Genomic DNA, 24,695 nt, shown 5'->3' on the forward strand with positions numbered 1-24,695 from the left:
ACGTCATATTTCCTAGCTTGAAAAATTAATAGAAAAAAAACATTAAAAAACCGGACCCAGGCCTTGTTCTCGAACGACACGTGTTTCCCTATCAATCTATATTTGTGTTCATTATTTACACGTGTTCTCGACTTTGACTAGAATTTCCGTATGATTTTTCCGTTTGTAAATCGGTATCCTGTTTATTACAGTTATTTGTCATATTTCGCATGGTAAATCAACGCTGACGTCACGACGGTAAAGCCCGAGCGGGTGTTAACCTAGATTGTCTGGGTTAAAACTATTTAGGTTGAAAGTTATTGGTTAATTACAGTTACTATAAACTGCTGCGACACCTAAACATCGGTCCACACTAAATAAAGAAATGACATTTTATGAAATATTGTTGACAAAAACATACGCATTTTAAAGCCTCTCCATGTTTTTTCCTGTAGATTTTAAACTTCATCAAGCTAAACTTTATAATCCCTAATGGGTTTATCTTTATTTAATTCCCTTCAAATCTGCTCAATTACGTCAACAATACATAAGTGAAGTATTTAGTAAACATCTAAAAATAGAATGTGAACCAACCCTGTGCGCGCCCATTTACATCCTCGGATAAGTGTGGGTTTGTTTATCAAATACCGAAAATGCCAGTTCATGGTGGCTTTTGATATTTAACTCGTCTTTTGTCCAACAGACTCACGTTGACTCAGTTAGTCGTAGATGATGTTGTGATCGTGCCCACTCCATTTCTTTTACTTAGCGGCAGAAACCAGGTCGTCTGATTGACATAGGCTGCTTTGGTCGCCTGTCTGCCATTCCTCAAAACAAACCTGTTTGCGCATGTGTGAATGACATGTTTTCGCGCCTCATTTACACATAGAGAGTGGGGCACCACATTAGGGATTCCCGTAATCATTGGGTGCGTTCCCGGTTTAAAATTTAGTTACAATTTTGACTGTTCTATCCTGTTCTATCAGACATATCCCTCCTGTTTTATCAGACATATCCCTCCTGTTTTATCAGACATATCCCTCCTGTTCTATCAGACATATCCCTCCTGTTCTATCCGACATATCCCACCTGTATTATCAGACATATCCCTCCTGTTCTATCAGACATATCCCACCTGTTCTATCAGACATATTCCTCCTGTTCTATCAGACATATCCCTCCTGTTTTATCAGACATATCCCTCCTGTTCTATCAGACATATCCCTCCTGTTCTATCAGACATATCCCTCCTGTTTTATCAGACATATCCCACCTGTTCTATCCTGTTCTATCAGACATGTCCCTCCTGTTCTATCCTGTTCTATCAGACATATCCCTCCTGTTTTATCAGACATATCCCACCTGTTCTATCCTGTTCTATCAGACATATCCCACCTGTATTATCAGACATATCCCACCTGTTCTATCAGACATATCCCTCCTGTTCTATCAGACATATCCCTCCTGTTCTATCCGACATATCCCACCTGTTCTATCAGACATATCCCTCCTGTTTTATCAGACATATCCCACCTGTTCTATCCTGTTCTATCAGACATATCCCACCTGTATTATCAGACATATCCCACCTGTTCTATCAGACATATCCCTCCTGTTCTATCAGACATATCCCTCCTGTTCTATCCGACATATCCCACCTGTTCTATCAGACATATCCCTCCTGTTCTATCAGACATATCCCTCCTGTTCTATCAGACATATCCCTCCTGTTCTATCAGACATATCCCTCCTGTTCTATCAGACATATCCCTCCTGTTCTATCAGACATATCCCTCCTGTTCTATCAGACATATTCCTCCTGTTCTATCAGACATATCCCTCCTGTTCTATCAGACATATTCCTCCTGTTCTATCAGACATATCCCTCCTGTTCTATCAGACATATCCCTCCTGTTCTATCAGACATATCCCACCTGTTTTATCAGACATATCCCTCCTGTTCTATCAGACATATCCCTCCTCTATCAGACATATCCCTCCTGTTCTATCAGACATATCCCACCTGTTCTATCAGACATATCCCTCCTGTTCTATCAGACATATCCCTCCTGTTCTATCCTGTTCTATCAGACATATTCCTCCTGTTCTATCAGACATATCCCTCCTGTTCTATCAGACATATCCCTCCTGTTCTATCAGACATATCCCTCCTCTATCAGACATATCCCTCCTGTTCTATCAGACATATCCCTCCTGTTCTATCAGACATATCCCACCTGTTCTATCAGACATATCCCTCCTGTTCTATCAGACATATCCCTCCTGTTCTATCAGACATATCCCTCCTGTTCTATCAGACATATCCCACCTCTTCTATCAGACATATCCCTCCTGTTCTATCAGACATATCCCTCCTGTTCTATCAGACATATCCCTCCTGTTCTATCAGACATATCCCTCCTGTTCTATCAGACATATCCCACCTGTTCTATCAGACATATCCCTCCTGTTCTATCAGACATATCCCTCCTGTTCTATCAGACATATCCCACCTCTTCTATCAGACATATCCCACCTGTTCTATCAGACATATCCCTCCTGTTCTATCAGACATATCCCACCTGTTCTATCAGACATATCCCTCCTGTTCTATCCTGTTCTATCAGACATTTCCCTCCTGTTCTATCAGACATATCCCTCCTGTTCTATCAGACATTTCCCTCCTGTTCTATCAGACATTTCCCTCCTGTTCTATCAGACATATCCCTCCTGTTCTATCAGACATATCCCTCCTGTTCTATCCTGTTCTATCAGACATATCCCTCCTGTTCTATCAGACATATCCCTCCTGTTCTATCAGACATATCCCTCCTGTTCTATCCTGTTCTATCAGACATATCCCTCCTGTTCTATCAGACATATCCCTCCTGTTCTATCAGACATATCCCACCTGTTCTATCAGACATATCCCACCTGTTCTATCAGACATATCCCTCCTGTTCTATCAGACATATCCCTCCTGTTCTATCAGACATATCCCTCCTCTATCAGACATATCCCACCTGTTCTATCAGACATATCCCACCTGTTCTATCAGACATATCCCACCTGTTCTATCAGACATATCCCTCCTGTTCTATCAGACATATCCCTCCTGTTCTATCAGACATATCCCTCCTCTATCAGACATATCCCTCCTGTTCTATCAGACATATCCCACCTGTTCTATCAGACATATCCCTCCTGTTCTATCAGACATATCCCTCCTGTTCTATCAGACATATCCCTCCTGTTCTATCCTGTTCTATCAGACATATTCCTCCTGTTCTATCAGACATATCCCTCCTGTTCTATCAGACATATCCCTCCTGTTCTATCAGACATATCCCTCCTCTATCAGACATATCCCTCCTGTTCTATCAGACATATCCCTCCTGTTCTATCAGACATATCCCTCCTGTTCTATCAGACATATCCCTCCTGTTCTATCAGACATATCCCTCCTGTTCTATCAGACATATCCCACCTGTTCTATCAGACATATCCCTCCTGTTCTATCCTGTTCTATCAGACATATTCCTCCTGTTCTATCAGACATATCCCTCCTGTTCTATCAGACATATCCCTCCTGTTCTATCAGACATATCCCTCCTCTATCAGACATATCCCTCCTCTATCAGACATATCCCTCCTGTTCTATCAGACATATCCCACCTGTTCTATCAGACATATCCCTCCTGTTCTATCAGACATATCCCACCTGTTCTATCAGACATATCCCTCCTGTTCTATCAGACATATCCCTCCTGTTCTATCAGACATATCCCTCCTGTTCTATCAGACATATCCCTCCTGTTCTATCAGACATATCCCACCTGTTCTATCAGACATATCCCTCCTGTTCTATCAGACATATCCCTCCTGTTCTATCAGACATATCCCACCTGTTCTATCAGACATATCCCTCTTGTTTTATCAGACATATCCCACCTGTTCTATCAGACATGTCCCTCCTGTTCTATCAGACATATCCCACCTGTTCTATCAGACATATCCCTCCTGTTCTATCAGACATATCCCACCTGTTCTATCAGACATATCCCTCTTGTTTTATCAGACATATCCCACCTGTTTTATCAGACATATCCCTCCTGTTCTATCAGACATATCCCTCCTGTTCTATCAGACATATCCCACCTTTCCTTGGTATGTCCCGAAGTAGTTACTTACGACTTTATTGATAATTACAACGTAAGGCTCTAACACAATTCTGGTTATATAACGTTACCTACATGTAGCTAGATACTTTGCCAGTTTAGGATTGTTTTTATCAATATTGATATTAACGGCCAAGAGAATTGTGTACTTCAGACGTCATCAATTAAAGTTCGCGTTCCGGTGAGACATTTTATAACTTAACAGTAGACGGTATTTCTATAGAACGTATCAAATGACTAGGGAATGAAAGGCCCCGTCTGATCGACGTGTGTAGGGAGTGTATCGTTAATGTGTTTTGTGATATTAATTCAGCAGTTAATAAAAACTGGCAAAATGATTTATTGGCCCAAATATCTCATTTAGACTACTCGATATTAGTTTTAAATTGAACATATGATCTTTAAAAACGAATTCATATTCAGCCCTTTGTGGTTGTCATGTCTGTTCGTCCAGAATCTGATGGGTAGATCTTATTTCACCGCCAGTATCTATAATACACATTAAGTAATCATTTGTCATAGTATCCACAGAGGTCTGTACCAGTGCCTCATCACACGTTAATTAGACGTCCCTACTACCTGTATGTGTTTCAATAACACTTCCACATGTAATCTACGTATGTGACAACTTGTGTAACTAAAATATCAACTTCATTTACATGTACATATATATATTTGTTTATTTAATTGAATTTATTCATTATGAAGCAAGATATATATCAACTTATACAAATCACTCTTATCGGCCCTGATGGAGGCCAGCGAGGGCTCTTCGGAGGAAATTGGATTACCGGAGAACTCGCGTGGTCGGGCAGTGCCCTAAAACATTTTCACGCCCGATCGGGGAATCGAACCCCGGCCACCTATAGGTGAAAGGCAAGTGTATTACCACTGTGTCATCCGACCAGACAGATTATACGAACTGATCATTTTCTTATCCGACAATATCGTTTAAAACAAACGAATTACTATATAATCGTACATATTTATTATCTGCCACTCGAGAATGTAAAACTAGACTAAACCAATATGTGAAATATACTTTTGGAAAATTCCCAAAATATGTCTCAATCGTAAACATCGAAATTAATGCTTATCGCCTACTTAGGGTTGTTACGTGGCGGTCACGCTTTTGGACATTTTGGTATGTTTCCAAGATTCCCGACATACTTTCGCCAGATGGGCGAATAGGAGTGTAACATATACAGGGGATCGTCAACTACATGTAGGATACCTCTGTATATACAGGGGATCGTCAACTACATGTAGGATACCTCTGTACATACAGGGGATCGTCAACTACATGTAGGATACCTCTGTACATACAGGGGATCGTCAACTACATGTAGGATACCTCTGTACATACAGGGGATCGTCAACTACATGTAGGATACCTCTGTACATACAGGGGATCGTCAACTACATGTAGGATACCTCTGTACATACAGGGGATCGTCAACTACATGTAGGATACCTCTGTATATACAGGGGATCGTCAACTACATGTAGGATACCTCTGTATATACAGGGGATCGTCAACTAGGATACCTCTGTATATACAGGGATCGTCAACTACATGTAGGATACCTCTGTACATACAGGGGATCGTCAACTAGGATACCTCTGTACATACAGGGGATCGTCAACTACATGTAGGATACCTCTGTATATACAGGGGATCGTCAACTAGGATACCTCTGTATATACAGGGGATCGTCAACTACATGTAGGATACCTCTGTACATACAGGGGATCGTCAACTACATGTAGGATACCTCTGTATATACAGGGGATCGTCAACTAGGATACCTCTGTATATACAGGGATCGTCAAGTAGGATACCTCTGTACATACAGGGGATCGTCAACTACATGTAGGATACCTCTGTATATACAGGGGATCGTCAACTACATGTAGGATACCTCTGTATATACAGGGGATCGTCAACTACATGTAGGATACCTCTGTACATACAGGGGATCGTCAACTACATGTAGGATACCTCTGTACATACAGGGGATCGTCAACTACATGTAGGATACCTCTGTACATACAGGGGATCGTCAACTAGGATACCTCTGTATATACAGGGGATCGTCAACTACATGTAGGATACCTCTGTACATACAGGAGATCGTCAACTAGGATACCTCTGTACATACAGGTGATCGTCAACTAGGATACCTCTGTACATACAGGGGATCGTCAACTAGGATACCTCTGTACATACAGGGGATCGTCAACTACATGTAGGATACCTCTGTATATACAGGGGATCGTCAACTAGGATACCTCTGTACATACAGGGGATCGTCAACTAGGATACCTCTGTACATACAGGGGATCGTCAACTAGGATACCTCTGTACATACAGGGGATCGTCAACTAGGATACCTCTGTACATACAGGGGATCGTCAACTAGGATACCTCTGTACATACAGGGGATCGTCAACTAGGATACCTCTGTACATACAGGGGATCGTCAACTAGGATACCTCTGTACATACAGGGGATCGTCAAGTAGGATACCTCTGTACATACAGGGGATCGTCAACTAGGATACCTCTGTACATACAGGGGATCGTCAACTAGGATACCTCTGTATATACAGGGGATCGTCAACTAGGATACCTCTGTACATACAGGGGATCGTCAACTACATGTAGGATACCTCTGTATATACAGGGGATCGTCAACTAGGATACCTCTGTACATACAGGGGATCGTCAACTAGGATACCTCTGTACATACAGGGGATCGTCAACTAGGATACCTCTGTATATACAGGGGATCGTCAACTAGGATACCTCTGTACATACAGGGGATCGTCAACTAGGATACCTCTGTACATACAGGGGATCGTCAACTAGGATACCTCTGTACATACAGGGGATCGTCAACTAGGATACCTCTGTACATACAGGGGATCGTCAACTAGGATACCTCTGTATATACAGGGGATCGTCAACTAGGATACCTCTGTATATACAGGGATCGTCAACTAGGATACCTCTGTACATACAGGGGATCGTCAACTAGGATACCTCTGTATATACAGGGATCGTCAACTAGGATACCTCTGTACATACAGGGGATCGTCAACTAGGATACCTCTGTACATACAGGGGATCGTCAACTAGGATACCTCTGTACATACAGGGGATCGTCAAGTAGGATACCTCTGTACATACAGGGGATCGTCAACTAGGATACCTCTGTATATACAGGGGATCGTCAACTACATGTAGGATACCTCTGTATATACAGGGGATCGTCAACTAGGATACCTCTGTACATACAGGGGATCGTCAAGTAGGATACCTCTGTACATACAGGGGATCGTCAAGTAGGATACCTCTGTACATACAGGGGATCGTCAACTAGGATACCTCTGTATATACAGGGGATCGTCAACTACATGTAGGATACCTCTGTATATACAGGGGATCGTCAACTAGGATACCTCTGTACATACAGGGGATCGTCAACTAGGATACCTCTGTACATACAGGGGATCGTCAACTAGGATACCTCTGTATATACAGGGGATCGTCAACTAGGATACCTCTGTATATACAGGGGATCGTCAAGTAGGATACCTCTGTACATACAGGGGATCGTCAACTAGGATACCTCTGTATATACAGGGGATCGTCAACTAGGATACCTCTGTATATACAGGGGATCGTCAACTAGGATACCTCTGTATATACAGGGGATCGTCAACTAGGATACCTCTGTACATACAGGGGATCGTCAACTACATGTAGGATACCTCTGTACATACAGGGGATCGTCAACTACATGTAGGATACCTCTGTACATACAGGGGATCGTCAACTAGGATACCTCTGTATATACAGAGGATCGTCAACTAGGATACCTCTGTACATACAGGGGATCGTCAACTAGGATACCTCTGTATATACAGAGGATCGTCAACTAGGATACCTCTGTACATACAGGGGATCGTCAACTAGGATACCTCTGTACATACAGGGGATCGTCAACTAGGATACCTCTGTATATACAGGGGATCGTCAACTAGGATACCTCTGTATACACAGGGGATCGTCAACTAGGATACCTCTGTATACACAGGGGATCGTCAACTAGGATACCTCTGTATATACAGGGGATCGTCAACTAGGATACCTCTGTATATACAGGGGATCATCAACTAGGATACCTCTGTATATACAGGGGATCGTCAACTAGGATACCTCTGTACATACAGGGGATCGTCAACTAGGATACCTCTGTACATACAGGGGATCGTCAACTAGGATACCTCTGTACATACAGGGGATCGTCAACTAGGATACCTCTGTACATACAGGGGATCGTCAACTAGGATACCTCTGTACATACAGGGGATCGTCAACTACATGTAGGATACCTCTGTATATACAGGGGATTGTCAACTAGGATACCTCTGTATATACAGGGGATCGTCAACTACATGTAGGATACCTCTGTATATACAGGGGATCGTCAACTAGGATACCTCTGTATATACAGGGGATCGTCAACTAGGATACCTCTGTATATACAGGGGATCGTCAACTACATGTAGGATACCTCTGTATATACAGGGGATCGTCAACTAGGATACCTCTGTATATACAGGGGATCGTCAACTAGGATACCTCTGTATATACAGGGGATCGTCAACTAGGATACCTCTGTATATACAGGGGATCGTCAACTAGGATACCTCTGTATACACAGGGGATCGTCAACTAGGATACCTCTGTATATACAGGGGATCGTCAACTAGGATACCTCTGTATATACAGGGGATCGTCAACTAGGATACCTCTGTACATACAGGGGATCGTCAACTAGGATACCTCTGTACATACAGGGGATCGTCAACTAGGATACCTCTGTACATACAGGGGATCGTCAACTAGGATACCTCTGTACATACAGGGGATCGTCAACTAGGATACCTCTGTACATACAGGGGATCGTCAACTAGGATACCTCTGTACATACAGGGGATCGTCAACTAGGATACCTCTGTACATACAGGGGATCGTCAAGTAGGATACCTCTGTACATACAGGGGATCGTCAACTAGGATACCTCTGTACATACAGGGGATCGTCAACTAGGATACCTCTGTATATACAGGGGATCGTCAACTAGGATACCTCTGTACATACAGGGGATCGTCAACTACATGTAGGATACCTCTGTATATACAGGGGATCGTCAACTAGGATACCTCTGTACATACAGGGGATCGTCAACTAGGATACCTCTGTACATACAGGGGATCGTCAACTAGGATACCTCTGTATATACAGGGGATCGTCAACTAGGATACCTCTGTACATACAGGGGATCGTCAACTAGGATACCTCTGTACATACAGGGGATCGTCAACTAGGATACCTCTGTACATACAGGGGATCGTCAACTAGGATACCTCTGTACATACAGGGGATCGTCAACTAGGATACCTCTGTATATACAGGGGATCGTCAACTAGGATACCTCTGTATATACAGGGATCGTCAACTAGGATACCTCTGTACATACAGGGGATCGTCAACTAGGATACCTCTGTATATACAGGGATCGTCAACTAGGATACCTCTGTACATACAGGGGATCGTCAACTAGGATACCTCTGTACATACAGGGGATCGTCAACTAGGATACCTCTGTACATACAGGGGATCGTCAAGTAGGATACCTCTGTACATACAGGGGATCGTCAACTAGGATACCTCTGTATATACAGGGGATCGTCAACTACATGTAGGATACCTCTGTATATACAGGGGATCGTCAACTAGGATACCTCTGTACATACAGGGGATCGTCAAGTAGGATACCTCTGTACATACAGGGGATCGTCAAGTAGGATACCTCTGTACATACAGGGGATCGTCAACTAGGATACCTCTGTATATACAGGGGATCGTCAACTACATGTAGGATACCTCTGTATATACAGGGGATCGTCAACTAGGATACCTCTGTACATACAGGGGATCGTCAACTAGGATACCTCTGTACATACAGGGGATCGTCAACTAGGATACCTCTGTATATACAGGGGATCGTCAACTAGGATACCTCTGTATATACAGGGGATCGTCAAGTAGGATACCTCTGTACATACAGGGGATCGTCAACTAGGATACCTCTGTATATACAGGGGATCGTCAACTAGGATACCTCTGTATATACAGGGGATCGTCAACTAGGATACCTCTGTATATACAGGGGATCGTCAACTAGGATACCTCTGTACATACAGGGGATCGTCAACTACATGTAGGATACCTCTGTACATACAGGGGATCGTCAACTACATGTAGGATACCTCTGTACATACAGGGGATCGTCAACTAGGATACCTCTGTATATACAGAGGATCGTCAACTAGGATACCTCTGTACATACAGGGGATCGTCAACTAGGATACCTCTGTATATACAGAGGATCGTCAACTAGGATACCTCTGTACATACAGGGGATCGTCAACTAGGATACCTCTGTACATACAGGGGATCGTCAACTAGGATACCTCTGTATATACAGGGGATCGTCAACTAGGATACCTCTGTATACACAGGGGATCGTCAACTAGGATACCTCTGTATACACAGGGGATCGTCAACTAGGATACCTCTGTATATACAGGGGATCGTCAACTAGGATACCTCTGTATATACAGGGGATCATCAACTAGGATACCTCTGTATATACAGGGGATCGTCAACTAGGATACCTCTGTACATACAGGGGATCGTCAACTAGGATACCTCTGTACATACAGGGGATCGTCAACTAGGATACCTCTGTACATACAGGGGATCGTCAACTAGGATACCTCTGTACATACAGGGGATCGTCAACTAGGATACCTCTGTACATACAGGGGATCGTCAACTACATGTAGGATACCTCTGTATATACAGGGGATTGTCAACTAGGATACCTCTGTATATACAGGGGATCGTCAACTACATGTAGGATACCTCTGTATATACAGGGGATCGTCAACTAGGATACCTCTGTATATACAGGGGATCGTCAACTAGGATACCTCTGTATATACAGGGGATCGTCAACTACATGTAGGATACCTCTGTATATACAGGGGATCGTCAACTAGGATACCTCTGTATATACAGGGGATCGTCAACTAGGATACCTCTGTATATACAGGGGATCGTCAACTAGGATACCTCTGTATATACAGGGGATCGTCAACTAGGATACCTCTGTATACACAGGGGATCGTCAACTAGGATACCTCTGTATATACAGGGGATCGTCAACTAGGATACCTCTGTATATACAGGGGATCGTCAACTAGGATACCTCTGTACATACAGGGGATCGTCAAGTAGGATACCTCTGTACATACAGGGGATCGTCAAGTAGGATACCTCTGTACATACAGGGGATCGTCAACTAGGATACCTCTGTATATACAGGGGATCGTCAACTACATGTAGGATACCTCTGTATATACAGGGGATCGTCAACTAGGATACCTCTGTATATACAGGGGATCGTCAACTAGGATACCTCTGTATATACAGGGATCGTCAATTAGGATACCTCTGTACATACAATTCACCTTAGTTTGGTCTATACATCCATACAGATACAAAACTATTACACCGATATGGGACAGCAATATATAAAATGTATGTTTGATAAACACTTGAAAGTTACCTAAGGTTTCGTTGCTATATTAGGGCTATGTACCTTATTTATGATGTTTCTTGGTGGCCTGTGGAGCTCGTTATGTATGTCGGACCTGTCTGACAGATAAGGCGTAGTTATGAGATATAATGTGGGAACTTGAGGTTTGAAGAGGTTTTCAGTCCAAGAACCATGTTGTCTTGCATCATATCTTTTTGTTTTGTACCTTTCTCACTTTTCTGGATTGGGTTGTGTTTACTATGCGAGGTCCTTTCTACAATTTAGATGTACATAAATCATTTCCAGTTAACTCTTACAATTTTAATTCGAATTTATCAAACCGAAACTCAATACTCCGACATTGTATAACCGTCATGTTGATTTTATGGGAGTTTAACTCCTTTAATTAATATACATTTTGTACATGTACATGAAACAACAAATCAGTCACTGGACGAAAAACGGATTAAGTATAACTGAGAACAAAGGACTAATTAACTTCCCCGGCCCTACACCTTATCCCCCGACCCCACCCTATCCTTGGCCATACACCTTATATAACTCCCCGGCCCTACACCTTATCCCCCGACCCCACCCTATCCTTGGCCCTACACCTTATATAACTCCCCGGCCCTGCACCTTATATAACTCCCCGGCCCTGCACCTTATATAACTCCCCGGCCCTACACCTACACCATCCTACCAGATCGTGCTCAGTACGGCACCAACATATTCGCATTTAAGATTACAGTGGAAACAAGACAGTGTTTTACGTGATTGGGTCGATTATCAGATAAGTCGGATCTCTATAAAGTTGTACAATGTACCGTGCACACTGACATACGATACTGTATGATCTCTATAGCAGAAGTCCTTAATCTCTATTTATGGTCAGAAGATGTGACCGGTACTTAGTTTTTTTTTAATAAAGTGTAACGATTTATTGTTTTTCTGAATTTACAGAGACAGGAATTGAAGAACTTACCCAGGTCCCATTACGTAAGTACAGTGATGTGTGTAATTAAATACTGCTGTTGTTCTCAAGTCTGAATAAGTTGATAACAAGTCTATAGACCGTTTAAGATTTGTTAATTTGTTTCTAGTACTATGTTATACAATGTATATAAGTTAGTACTATGTTATACAATGTATATAAGTTAGTACTATGTTATACAAGGTATGTAAATCAGTACTATGTTATATAAGGTATGTAAATCAGTACTATGTTATACAATGTATATAAGTCAGTACTATGTTATACAATGTATATAAGTTAGTACTATGTTATACAATGTATATAAGTCAGTACTATGTTATACAATGTATATAAGTCAGTATTATGTTATACAATGTACAAATGTATATAAGTCAGTACTATGTTATACAATGTATATAAGTCAGTATTATGTTATACAATGTACAATGTATACAAGTTAGTACTATGTTATACAATGTATATAAGTCAGTATTATGTTATACAATGTATATAAGTCAGTACTTTGTTATATAATGCATATTAGTAAGTACTATGCTTTAACAATGTAGTAAATCCCATGTATGTACACTATAAATTTTAATAATATATACTAAATTAATAATATCTATACACTATATATATCAGTTAATCCTATTAATCATAAGCAATGTATTACTATTTACACATGTTTTTCTTTGACGTTTCCTTTCACCGTTTTGTAGTTGCTCTTCAATGAAGCAACGTTGGTTCGGTATTACGATTGAGAATGTTAAAGGTTTCTCCAAAAGATGTTTTTTAGAGAGCTGGTATTTTGTTGTATTTAGAGAGCTGGTATATTGGTATTTTGTTGTATTTAGAGAGCTGGTATATTGGTATATTGTTGTATTTAGAGAGCTGGTATTTTGTTGTATTTAGAGAGCTGGTATTTTGTTGTATTTAGAGAGCTGGTATTTTGTTGTATTTAGGGAGCTGGTATTTTGTTGTATTTAGAGAGCTGGTATTTTGTTGTATTTAGAGAGCTGGTATATTGGTATTTTGTTGTATTTAGAGAGCTGGTATTTTGTTGTATTTAGAGAGCTGGTATTTTGTTGTATTTAGAAAGCTGGTATTTTGTTGTATTTAGAGAGCTGGTATATTGGTATTTTGTTGTATTTAGAGAGCTGGTATTTTGTTGTATTTAGAGAGCTGGTATTTTGTTGTACTTAGAGAGCTGGTATTTTGTTGTATTTAGAGAGCTGGTATATTGGTATTTTGTTGTATTTAGAGAGCTGGTATTTTGTTGTATTTAGAGAGCTGGTATTTTGTTGTATTTAGAGAGCTGGTATTTTGTTGTATTTAGGGAGCTGGTATTTTGTTGTATTTAGAGAGCTGGTATTTTGTTGTATTTAGAGAGCTGGTATATTGGTATTTTGTTGTATTTAGAGAGCTGGTATTTTGTTGTATTTAGAGAGCTGGTATTTTGTTGTATTTAGAAAGCTGGTATTTTGTTGTATTTAGAGAGCTGGTATATTGGTATTTTGTTGTATTTAGAGAGCTGGTATTTTGTTGTATTTAGAGAGCTGGTATTTTGTTGTATTTAGAGAGCTGGTATATTGGTATGTTGTCGTATTAAGAGAGCTGGTATTTTGTTGTATTTATAGAGAGCTGGTATTTTTTTTGTATTTAGAGAGCTGGTATTTTGTTGTATTTAGAGAGCTGGTATATTGTTATATTGATAGAGAGCTGGTATTTTGTTGTATTTATAGAGCGCTGGTATTTTGTTGTATTTAGAGAGCTGGTATTTTGTTGTATTTATAGAGAGCTGGCATTTTGTTGTATTTAGAGAGCTGGTATTTTGTTGTATTTAGAGAGCTGGTATATTGTTGTATTTAGAGAGCTGATATTTTGTTGTATTTAGAGAGCTGGCATTTTGTTGTATTTAGAGAGCTGGTATGTTGTTGTATTTAGAGAGCTGGTATTTTGTTGTATTTAGAGAGCTGGTATTTTGTTGTATTTATAGAGAGCTGGTATTTTGTTGTATTTAGAGAGCTGGTATTTTGTTGTATTTAGAGAGCTGGTATATTGTTGTATTTAGAGAGCTGATATTTTGTTGTATTTAGAGAGCTGGCATTTTGTTGTATTTAGAGAGCTGGTATGTTGTTGTATTTAGAGAGCTGGTATTTTGTTGTATTTAGAGAGCTGGTATTTTGTTGTATTTATAGAGAGCTGGTATTTTGTTGTATTTAGAGAGCTGGTATTTTGTTGTATTTAGAGAGCTGGTATATTGTTGTATTTAGAGAGCTGATATTTTGTTGTATTTAGAGAGCTGGCATTTTGTTGTATTTAGAGAGCTGGTATATTGGTATTTTGTTGTATTTAGAGAGCTTGTATTTTGTTGTATTTAGAGAGCTGGTATTTTGTTGTATTTAGAGAGCTGGTATTTTGTTGTATTTAGAGAGCTGGTATTTTGTTGTATTTAGAGAGCTGGTATTTTGTTGTACTTAGAGAGCTGGTATTTTGTTGTATTTAGAGAGCTGGTATATTGGTATTTTGTTGTATTTAGAGAGCTGGTATTTTGTTGTATTTAGAGAGCTGGTATTTTGTTGTATTTAAAGAGCTGGTATTTTGTTGTATTTAGGGAGCTGGTATTTTGTTGTATTTAGAGAGCTGGTATTTTGTTGTATTTAGAGAGCTGGTATATTGGTATTTTGTTGTATTTAGAGAGCTGGTATTTTGTTGTATTTAGAGAGCTGGTATTTTGTTGTATTTAGAAAGCTGGTATTTTGTTGTATTTAGAGAGCTGGTATATTGGTATTTTGTTGTATTTAGAGAGCTGGTATTTTGTTGTATTTAGAGAGCTGGTATATTGGTATATTGTTGTATTTAGAGAGCTGGTATTTTGTTGTATTTAGAGAGCTGGTATATTGGTATATTGTTGTATTTAGAGAGCTGGTATATTGGTATATTGTTGTATCTAGAGAGCTGGTATATTGGTATTTTGTTACAGCTGTATGGCCGCGTACACGGAAACACATCACTGAGTACTTCCTCCGTATGTATACAAGTTCCTATTATCGTAGATCCACCCTCCCTTTGTGCTTATATTGCGCTATGACTTCCGGTTCCGGTATTTACCCTTGGTGTCCGGTTTTGCCACCTGTTGCCTGATTAGTCTGTAGATGTATTATATTCTATTTATTACAAACGAATATGATCATATAACAAATTGATTCCATAATTTTAAAGTAATTCACGAAGCAAACTATTTCAAATTAACGCACCATATCTTAACTGACCAAAATTTATTTTGAAATCTGATGTTCCTGCATGCTCAGTGTTACATATATTTAGACACAATATCACGTGAAATGGGACGATGTGGTTTTATTATACTTACACAAGTTATACATTTCCGATTCCGTTTGATATTGGTCTGTCGCTTGGTTTTGGGATTCCCTGTAGACGTTTCCTGGTGTTTGATGGTAGACATGCTGGCCATAGTTCATGTTTGTTTTACCTATAGTATGACAACAAACCAGTGGACTTATAGTCCTCACTGCCAAACATGACCAGTGCGTCTCTACCGCCCTCCATGTCTGTCTTTCTCGCTAGTCTTTCCAAGAATCCGGCCTCTCTTCTGTGTGTCATCTGTCCCGAAACATTTCTGTTTCTTGTCTGTCTTCCCGTGTGACCACTAAGCCTTCATTTGTCAGTCTGTTTGCTTGCTACCTATATGTCTACTGTTTAGGTAGGACTGCTGGTCCGTACCCTCTTGGAATAGTACTTCTAGTAAAATGTACCACTTGTACATCCTGTTCTGAACCGAATGAATTTTCAGCACGAACATGCTTTTGTTGGGTTTTTTCTTCTTCTTCTTCTTCTTGTTTTGTTTTTGTTTTTGTTTTGTCATTCCTGTAGATTCCAACTAACCATATGACTTTTACACCGTTATACTTATTTCTCTCGTTCCTTCAATATATGTTCAGCTCCCAGACCTTTGTCGCTTTTTAAGTATGCAAGACTTTGCTATCATGAATGTAGTATATATAGTAAACTACCTACATGTATACATAATGTATTTAATTTTGATGTGGATACAGTCCTACTCTGGGGTATTGGAGCCCCGCGAAAGAGCCATACTACAGATCAACGACTTCCTAAGTAAGAGTTGTGTGTTATCTTCGTTTGTTTGATGGCGAATTGTCAGAACTGTCTGACGATCTATTACAGATTTTCCGGGGTCAACAGCCAAAATTCTGCAACATTGTCCAACAAGTTCAGCTTCATGCACGTGACTTGCGGTCACCGACGCCGACACGTCAGATTGACGAGGATTATGACGATTTTGACTACATCCGGAAGTCAATCGACGGCGACATGCTCAGACGGCGCCGGAAACACAGTGAAACCACCAGGTGAGATTGAAAAGAAAAGTGTTTATCATTTACATGCAAGTAAATTAAAACTGGAAGACACGACGTGGACTTATTGGTTGGGTGACACCAAGACCCTCAATATATCTAAGTGCATATATCACTACCGTGTACCCGTTAGGGAATGGTCTTTTCAAGCTGGCGGGCCAACATTATCACAAAATTGGGCGTGCACTTTAAGCTGCAAGATAATGTATTTATATTATTTTTAAGTACTCACTGACAGAGACAAGTACAAGGTCTAACTCAAATGTATTTAAAATGTATATCATCAATCTGCTGCTGTTTAGTTTATAAACAACTGTGAATCCTTCGGAAAGGTGGGCGAACTGTAAAAGGAGTGATTCGCCGTAATTTTAGCTCATATTGAATGATCAAACAGTCTAAAGTTTATCTTTATTGTCGGAAAGACTTCGCACGCACATCTTTACTTTGTACGATCCTACAACTGTAAATACAGATACAATTTACAAGACGCAATTCGTCATTTCAAAAATGTCCTCTTAATTCTGAACGAAGAATGAATTCGCATTGCAGTCATTATTTGGGACTAGTCCGTAACCAATATACATCATTGTTTGCAACCCATCCTTTTCTGCTTCCTTTGCTACAAGATCTTGATGACCGATCCGTAGCGTATGAACAAAATTATTTTGCTTTGTTTTAGTCCATATCATAAGCCCATGAAAATAAAACCATATTGCTTGAAAGCGGGTGTCGCCGGGGAGCTTTTCTGACAATGAAGATGAACATTGGGATGTTTTGATTTTTCAATATGAATGAGCAAACACTCAAAATGCCGATTGATGTAGTTCCCTCAACTTTGAGAAAGATTCATATTTGTTTAAGAACAGCAGCAGATAAATGTAGTGATGACAATTTAACAATTTCTGAATTAGGATCTGTACTTGTCCCGGTCAGGATGTACTTATTAATAAGTGATTTTGTTGCTTAAATTGAAAACCTACGTTCTGTGCTCAACTTGGTCCACCAGCATGAAAAGACCATCCCTAACGGATACAAGACAGTGTATATATTTGTGTTGTTGGTTAGTTACTATCGAGTTGAATAGGGGGTACTTTTAAAACATATTTCAACACAGACTTCTTGTGAAAGGTCTATACGCACTTCATATTTACAATCAGTAGTGCTGTTAAATTCCTCCGGTGATATTACTTACCTTTTTTACGATTGACATATTTAACGATTGACTTATTTAACGATTGACTTATTCACCTTTAACGGATATCTAGACCAAAAACAGCGTCGCCTTGTGGGCACAAGCCGGTTTCCAGTAATCATAGGCCGTCAGGTCGACGTTTGTCGCCCAGGCGAAAGTTAACCAGCAGATCAAAGCGTCGGCGTGGGTGAGATAGGCATTGTCGTTTATCTTTTTTTTTATTACCATATTATTTGTTCTTTCACTTCAAGCTTTAAACTCAAATACCCTGCAAATATTTTTAAACTTCCATCAAGATATATTCTGATAAAAAATCAACACTTTTATCTTGATTATTTTTGTTAATTTCTGTGTGTGTATGTGCGTTTTTTACCGCGTGGTCGGACTCGGATGGGTTCGAACCCAGCCAAGCACAATATCTTCAGAAGTTGTTGTTAGTATGGACGACTGTCGTCTGTACAATCGTATTGTACCGAAACTGCTGTTTACAAAGTATAGCAAGTCTTGACTAGTCTTAACAGAAAATAGTGTGAAATCTAAACTATTGATCTGCCTACAGTCAATTTTATCTCTACAATGGTTTTGTTTTTAATTGCGTTTACGGACCTTTTAGTTACAGTGTCTTTCATTTGAAGTGAAAGTAAACACAACTGTGGCCTTTAATACCATTGTCCGAGCCTCATTTCTTTGTCCAGAAATAACGTTTACCGCTGGTCAAACTATATCTTATAATGGGAGACTTCAGATTTAAATCAATGATAAGTTTCACTGACCGAAATGAAACATTGGCGACGTCGGCGGGAAATGTGTTAGGGGGACTCTCTGAGGAGGGAATGTGTTAGGGGGACTCTCCGATGAGGGAATGTGTTAGGGGGACTCTCCGAGGAGGGAAACAAATTTGAATTCCTTTGGTGGACCTTTTCTGTGATCACCTGACCGCGATTGGGCTTTGTCTGATTTACATCCGAACTACCAAGTAAAATGATGGCGAGGATTTGTGGTCCATGGTCAATTCGGATAACTTTTGTTTTGATAGAATGCTTCCATTGTGAATATTGAGATTAACAGGAAAGTCGTGTCTTGTTATTGCAACAGTATTGGACAAAATAACAACCAATCAGAACTATTTAAATCTGACTATGCATGTGATTGGTTCTCACAGTGGTACAGAGGAACATAGTTATGATGACGTGGACCTCAGGAAAGTCGAGCTTCCGATTGATGGGGAAGAGTAAGTTCTATTTCCGGTGTGGGATGATATAATGAGCTATATCGCGTGCACGTGTAATATTAACCCCAAATCTTAACATTATTTATGTCTTCACAACCTAATTATAACAGTTCTGTTATTTAACAAGACACTCATAAGCACAACCAATTTCATGTATTGTTAACTACGAACATATCTTTAACATTGAATATCTGTAACATCTCAGCGTGCTGTCTACCTAAACGTTTACCCTGATTGAATCCCATTGAGTACTAATTTTGAGTCAACGATTTATCTCGATTTGTTAACGTATGGGTTTTAACTATATATATAGATTTATATGTATTGTGTTATAGATGTATATAGACGTGCTGTAACAATATGTAACCGAATCTGAGGGGTTCGGGCTCTGTCCCAAAACGCCTGTGTTGTGACGTCTTTACTTTTAATACTTTTTAATTAAGCTTTACGTCAATGACGATTATCCTTTCGTCCAAAATTGTGACGTTGTTGTGATGTTACTTGTTTTTAACACAAACACTACCAAGGAGAGTTAATGACGTGCACCTGTCTATCTAAAATATCGAGAGATCGTGTGCTTCAGTTTGTCACAATTTGGTCCCTATTATTACAACACGCTATAAAAACGTACCGATATCCTGGTGTGTATGCTCGTATGTGTAACAGCAACACTTACAGTTCCTCCAATTATCTGGAACCTTTCTGTACATGTACGTTTATAAATAGGTAGTAAATTCAATGTAATGACGAAAATCTAGTGTTTTACTCGCTGTTTGGCAAAGTCAGTTCTTACAAGTATAACCTAGCCTTAGGATACATTATGTTTTCTTTATGATCCTGTTATTGACAGCAATGATTTATTTCAATAAAAGTCATGATAAATTGTTTAGTTTGTAGACAACATTATATATATGTCAGATGGGTATATTCCCAAACACATTTAAATTGCATATTAGACAATTTTAAAAAGTTTTAAAGCCGTATTCCGATATTTTAGCATAGAAGAAATAAGCGAAGTGTAGCTGGAGTTTTGTCACGGTCGTTGATTTGTAGACTAATATTTCATCAATTAACCACAGAGTTGGTCTTTAAACAATAAAAACACTTTACGAAGATTTAAACCTCTTTGTATTTGAAGTCCTGACAACCGTTCCCCCCGACTAATTGTTAACATTCCATGTCCTTTATAATTTATGTTAATAGTATATTAGATATGAATTAAATGGTTTTCGTGATTTTACTTCATACTCTATTTTGATATTTTATTAGTCACTAATAACGAGCCAACTTATATTTTGCATTTTGTATTCTACTTGGGTTATAGATAAACTGTATACCTGTTTGTTCGTGTGTATACTTACGTACATAGCTCTAGTGTACCTTTAAGTATATAGCTCAGATCTAGTGTACATCTACGTACATTGTTTTGATGTACATCTACGTACAATCTTCTGATGTACATTTTCATACATTGTTCTGGTATATAATTATTTACGTACGTTGTTCTTGTGTACATTTACGTGCGTTGTTCTTGTGTACATTTACGAACATTGTTCTTGTGTACATTTACGTACGTTGTTCTTGTGTACATTTACGTACATTGTTCTCGTGTACATTTACGAACATTGCTCTGGTGTACATTTACGTACATTGTTCTGGTGTACATTTACGTACATTGTTCTGGTGTACATTTACGTACATTGTTCTGGTGTACATTTACGTACATTGTTCTGGTGTACATTTACGTACATTGTTCTGGTGTACATTTACGTACATTGTTCTCGTGTACATTTAACAACATTGTTCTGGTGTACATTTACGTACATTGTTCTGGTGTACATTTACGTACATTGTTCTGGTGTACATTTACGTACATTGTTCTCGTGTACATTTACGTACATTGTTATCGAGTACATTTACGTACATTGTTTTGATGTACGTACCTGCTATATGTATACTTGTTATGTTGACTGTACAAAAGGTACTCTATAGAATATCTTCCCAGGCCGTCGTTTTATGAACGCTTGATTTCTGACATAAATTCAAACATACATTTATAAATGTTTTATATTGGTTCTCTAAGTTACTTAGCGTTCGTGCTTATCGTAGCCTGGTACAGTAGGTCTTGCTGTACCTACTTTTACAATACACATGATCAGGAGAACTTCGGGAGACATAGTTCCATAGGATTATCTATCAATTGTGTACATGTGTCTGTGGTTTTGGCTCGTTTGACAGAGTTGTAGCTGAGAAGGCGGAGCCTGTGTCCGAGGTGTAAGTCAGAGTTTGTAATAATACTGATGTTTTAAACACACATTATTATCACTTATATTTGATTTTGAATTTTAATATTTTATCCATCATTAAACACACATGTACACCTTTAAGTGTTTTAAGATATGTCGCTATGGGCGAGACTTAACATGTCATTCAGTGACGTCCGGACCTTTGGTCTTATTATATACAGCATTTGCATGTCGGTCGTAACTAACATTTGCATGTACCAAAAAATGGACACTGTCGTAACCATGGTTATTTCTTCATGTTTTGGTTCTTATTCCGAACGTTTACCGTGTAGTTAATAACGTCATGCATGTGTACGTACGGATGGGACTTTCGCGACAGAAATCCTTCAAAGTGTGTTACAGTAAGGATCATAGGGACGTGACAGACCAGGGTAAATATGTGATGAATTAATTGGGATTTCGTGTCAATTCCTGTGATACAGTAAGTGTAAATGTACATAGCTGTCTCCTCTCGCTAATTTGTCATGAGAAACATTTTGGTACCTGTAAACTTCTCTCGTTACGACACTCACTGACCGACCCCCTCAACTCTAACACCTCCACATACCGACACCTCACTAACCGACCCCTCAGATATAACATCTCCACATACCGACACCTCACTAACCGACCCCTCAGATCTAACACCTCCACATACCGACACCTCACTAACCGACCCCCTCGACTCTAACACCTCCACATACCGACACCTCACTAACCGACCCCTCAGATCTAACACCTCCACATACCGACACCTCACTAACCGACCCCCTCAGCTCTAACACCTCCACATACCGACACCTTACTAACCGACCCCTCAGCTCTAACACCTCCATATACCGACACCTCACTAACCGACCCCCTCGGCTCTAACACCTCCACATACCGACACCTTACTAACCGACCCCTCAGCTCTAACACCTCCATATACCAACACCTCACTAACCGACCCCTCAGATCTAACACCTCCACATACCGACACCTCACTAACCGACCCCCTCGGCTCTAACACCTCCACATACCGACACCTCAATTACCGACCCCTCAGTTCTAACACCTCCACATACCGACACCTCGCTAACCGACCCCTTCAGATCTAACACCTCCACATACCGACACCTCACTAACCGACCCCCTCAGCTCTAACACCTCCACATACCGACACCTTACTAACCGACCCCTCAGCTCTAACACCTCCACATACCGACACCTCACTTACCGACCCCTCAGATCTAACACCTCCACATACCGACACCTCACTGACCGACCCCTCAGCTCTAACACCTCCACATACCGACACCTCACTTACCGACCCCCTCAGATCTAACACCTCCACATACCGACACCTTACTAACCGACCCCCTCGGCTCTAACACCTCCACATACCGACACCTCACTAACCGACCCTCAGATCTAACACCTCCACATACCGACACCTCACTGACCGACCCCCTCAGTTCTAACACCTCCACATACCGACACCTCACTACTCATGTCTACTCCGATCGATAGGTACGATCGGATATATATATTCTGTATTTGATTAACAAATCTAAACATTTTTTTTTATTTATCAAAGTGTTTGTTGAATAATAGACTTTGACCTTTTCTTACCAGGATTACTGTTACATAATTAATAACTACATGATGTTGGTGTCCAGGATTTGCTGTATTGTTAATTATCAGATTTTTGTACTAGGCCTATATGTGTTATTATTTCATTAGTCTCCCTTACAGAATCACATGTCACAGATAAACTTACTCGCAAACATTGTATTTATATTACTTGTATATATCAACCTTACGAAGACTAGTTACATGTATGACATAATTAAAGGGGTTTTGGCGAGCTAAGGGACATAACTCATATTTCATTTTGGCGGGAATATTCCTCCCGATGGATGCCGCTATTGTAGTTTTGCAGAGACGTAAAGTTGTTTGCATTCTGTAATATTGATATGTTTACACTAAAACAGGAAAACATCCGGAACAGAAGGCCGACCTACGTCACCGAGTTCTCAGGACGGGGATCCAAAAATAGGTAAGTGTTAACTTTATAGGACAGACTCGTGTAGAGGTGATACTGGTTATATAGGTGATACTGGTTATATAGGTCAGGCTGGTTATATAGGTCAGGCTGGTTATATAGGTCAGATTGGGTATGTAAACATGTGGGGAAGAATTAGGGCCAGTCACAACACACATGTATGGAAGAATTTGGGCCAGTCACAATATATACATGTGGGGAAGAATTTGGGCCAGTCACAACATAAACATGTGGGGAAGAATTTGGGCCAGTCACAACATAAACATGTGGGGAAGAATTAGGACCAGTCACAACATAAACACGTGGGGAAGAATTAGGGGCCAGTCACAACATAAACATGTGGGGAAGAATTAGGACCAGTCACAACATAAACACGTGGGGAAGAATTAGGGGCCAGTCACAACATAAACACGTGGGGAAGAATTAGGGCCAGTCACAACATAAACATGTGGGGAAGAATTAGGACCAGTCACAACATAAACATGTGGGGAAGAATTTGGGCCAGTCACAATATAAACATGTGGGGAAGAATTTGGGCCAGTCACAATATAAACATGTGGGGAAGAATTAGGGCCAGTCACAATATAAACATGTATGGAAGAATTAGGGCCAGTCACAACATAAACATGTGGGGAAGAATTAGGGCCAGTCACAATATAAACATGTGGGGAAGAATTAGGGCCAGTCACAACATAAACATGTGGGGAAGAATTAGGGCCAGTCACAACA

General features: G+C 40.0%; 1 protein-coding gene across 10 annotated transcripts in view; it reads left to right on the plus strand.

The window, feature by feature from the left end:
* Nucleotides 1–24,695, plus strand: part of LOC117333393 — a 110,249-nt gene that overhangs the window by 45,460 nt on the left and 40,094 nt on the right. For 4 of the 10 annotated variants that reach the window (XM_033892668.1, XM_033892667.1, XM_033892672.1 and 1 more), the window contains 6 exons: nucleotides 12,799–12,834; nucleotides 15,798–15,842; nucleotides 17,021–17,205; nucleotides 19,566–19,634; nucleotides 21,873–21,908; nucleotides 23,896–23,960. In XM_033892668.1, the coding sequence (XP_033748559.1) occupies nucleotides 12,799–12,834; nucleotides 15,798–15,842; nucleotides 17,021–17,205; nucleotides 19,566–19,634; nucleotides 21,873–21,908; nucleotides 23,896–23,960 (436 nt within the window). The remainder of the gene's footprint in view (nucleotides 1–12,798; nucleotides 12,835–15,797; nucleotides 15,843–17,020; nucleotides 17,206–19,565; nucleotides 19,635–21,872; nucleotides 21,909–23,895; nucleotides 23,961–24,695) is intronic. The other 6 variants (XM_033892669.1, XM_033892675.1, XM_033892670.1 and 3 more) reach the window with 3 other exon arrangements.

This window comes from Pecten maximus, chromosome 8, assembly GCF_902652985.1.
Source record: "Pecten maximus chromosome 8, xPecMax1.1, whole genome shotgun sequence".
Taxonomy (NCBI): Eukaryota; Metazoa; Mollusca; class Bivalvia; order Pectinida; family Pectinidae; genus Pecten; species Pecten maximus.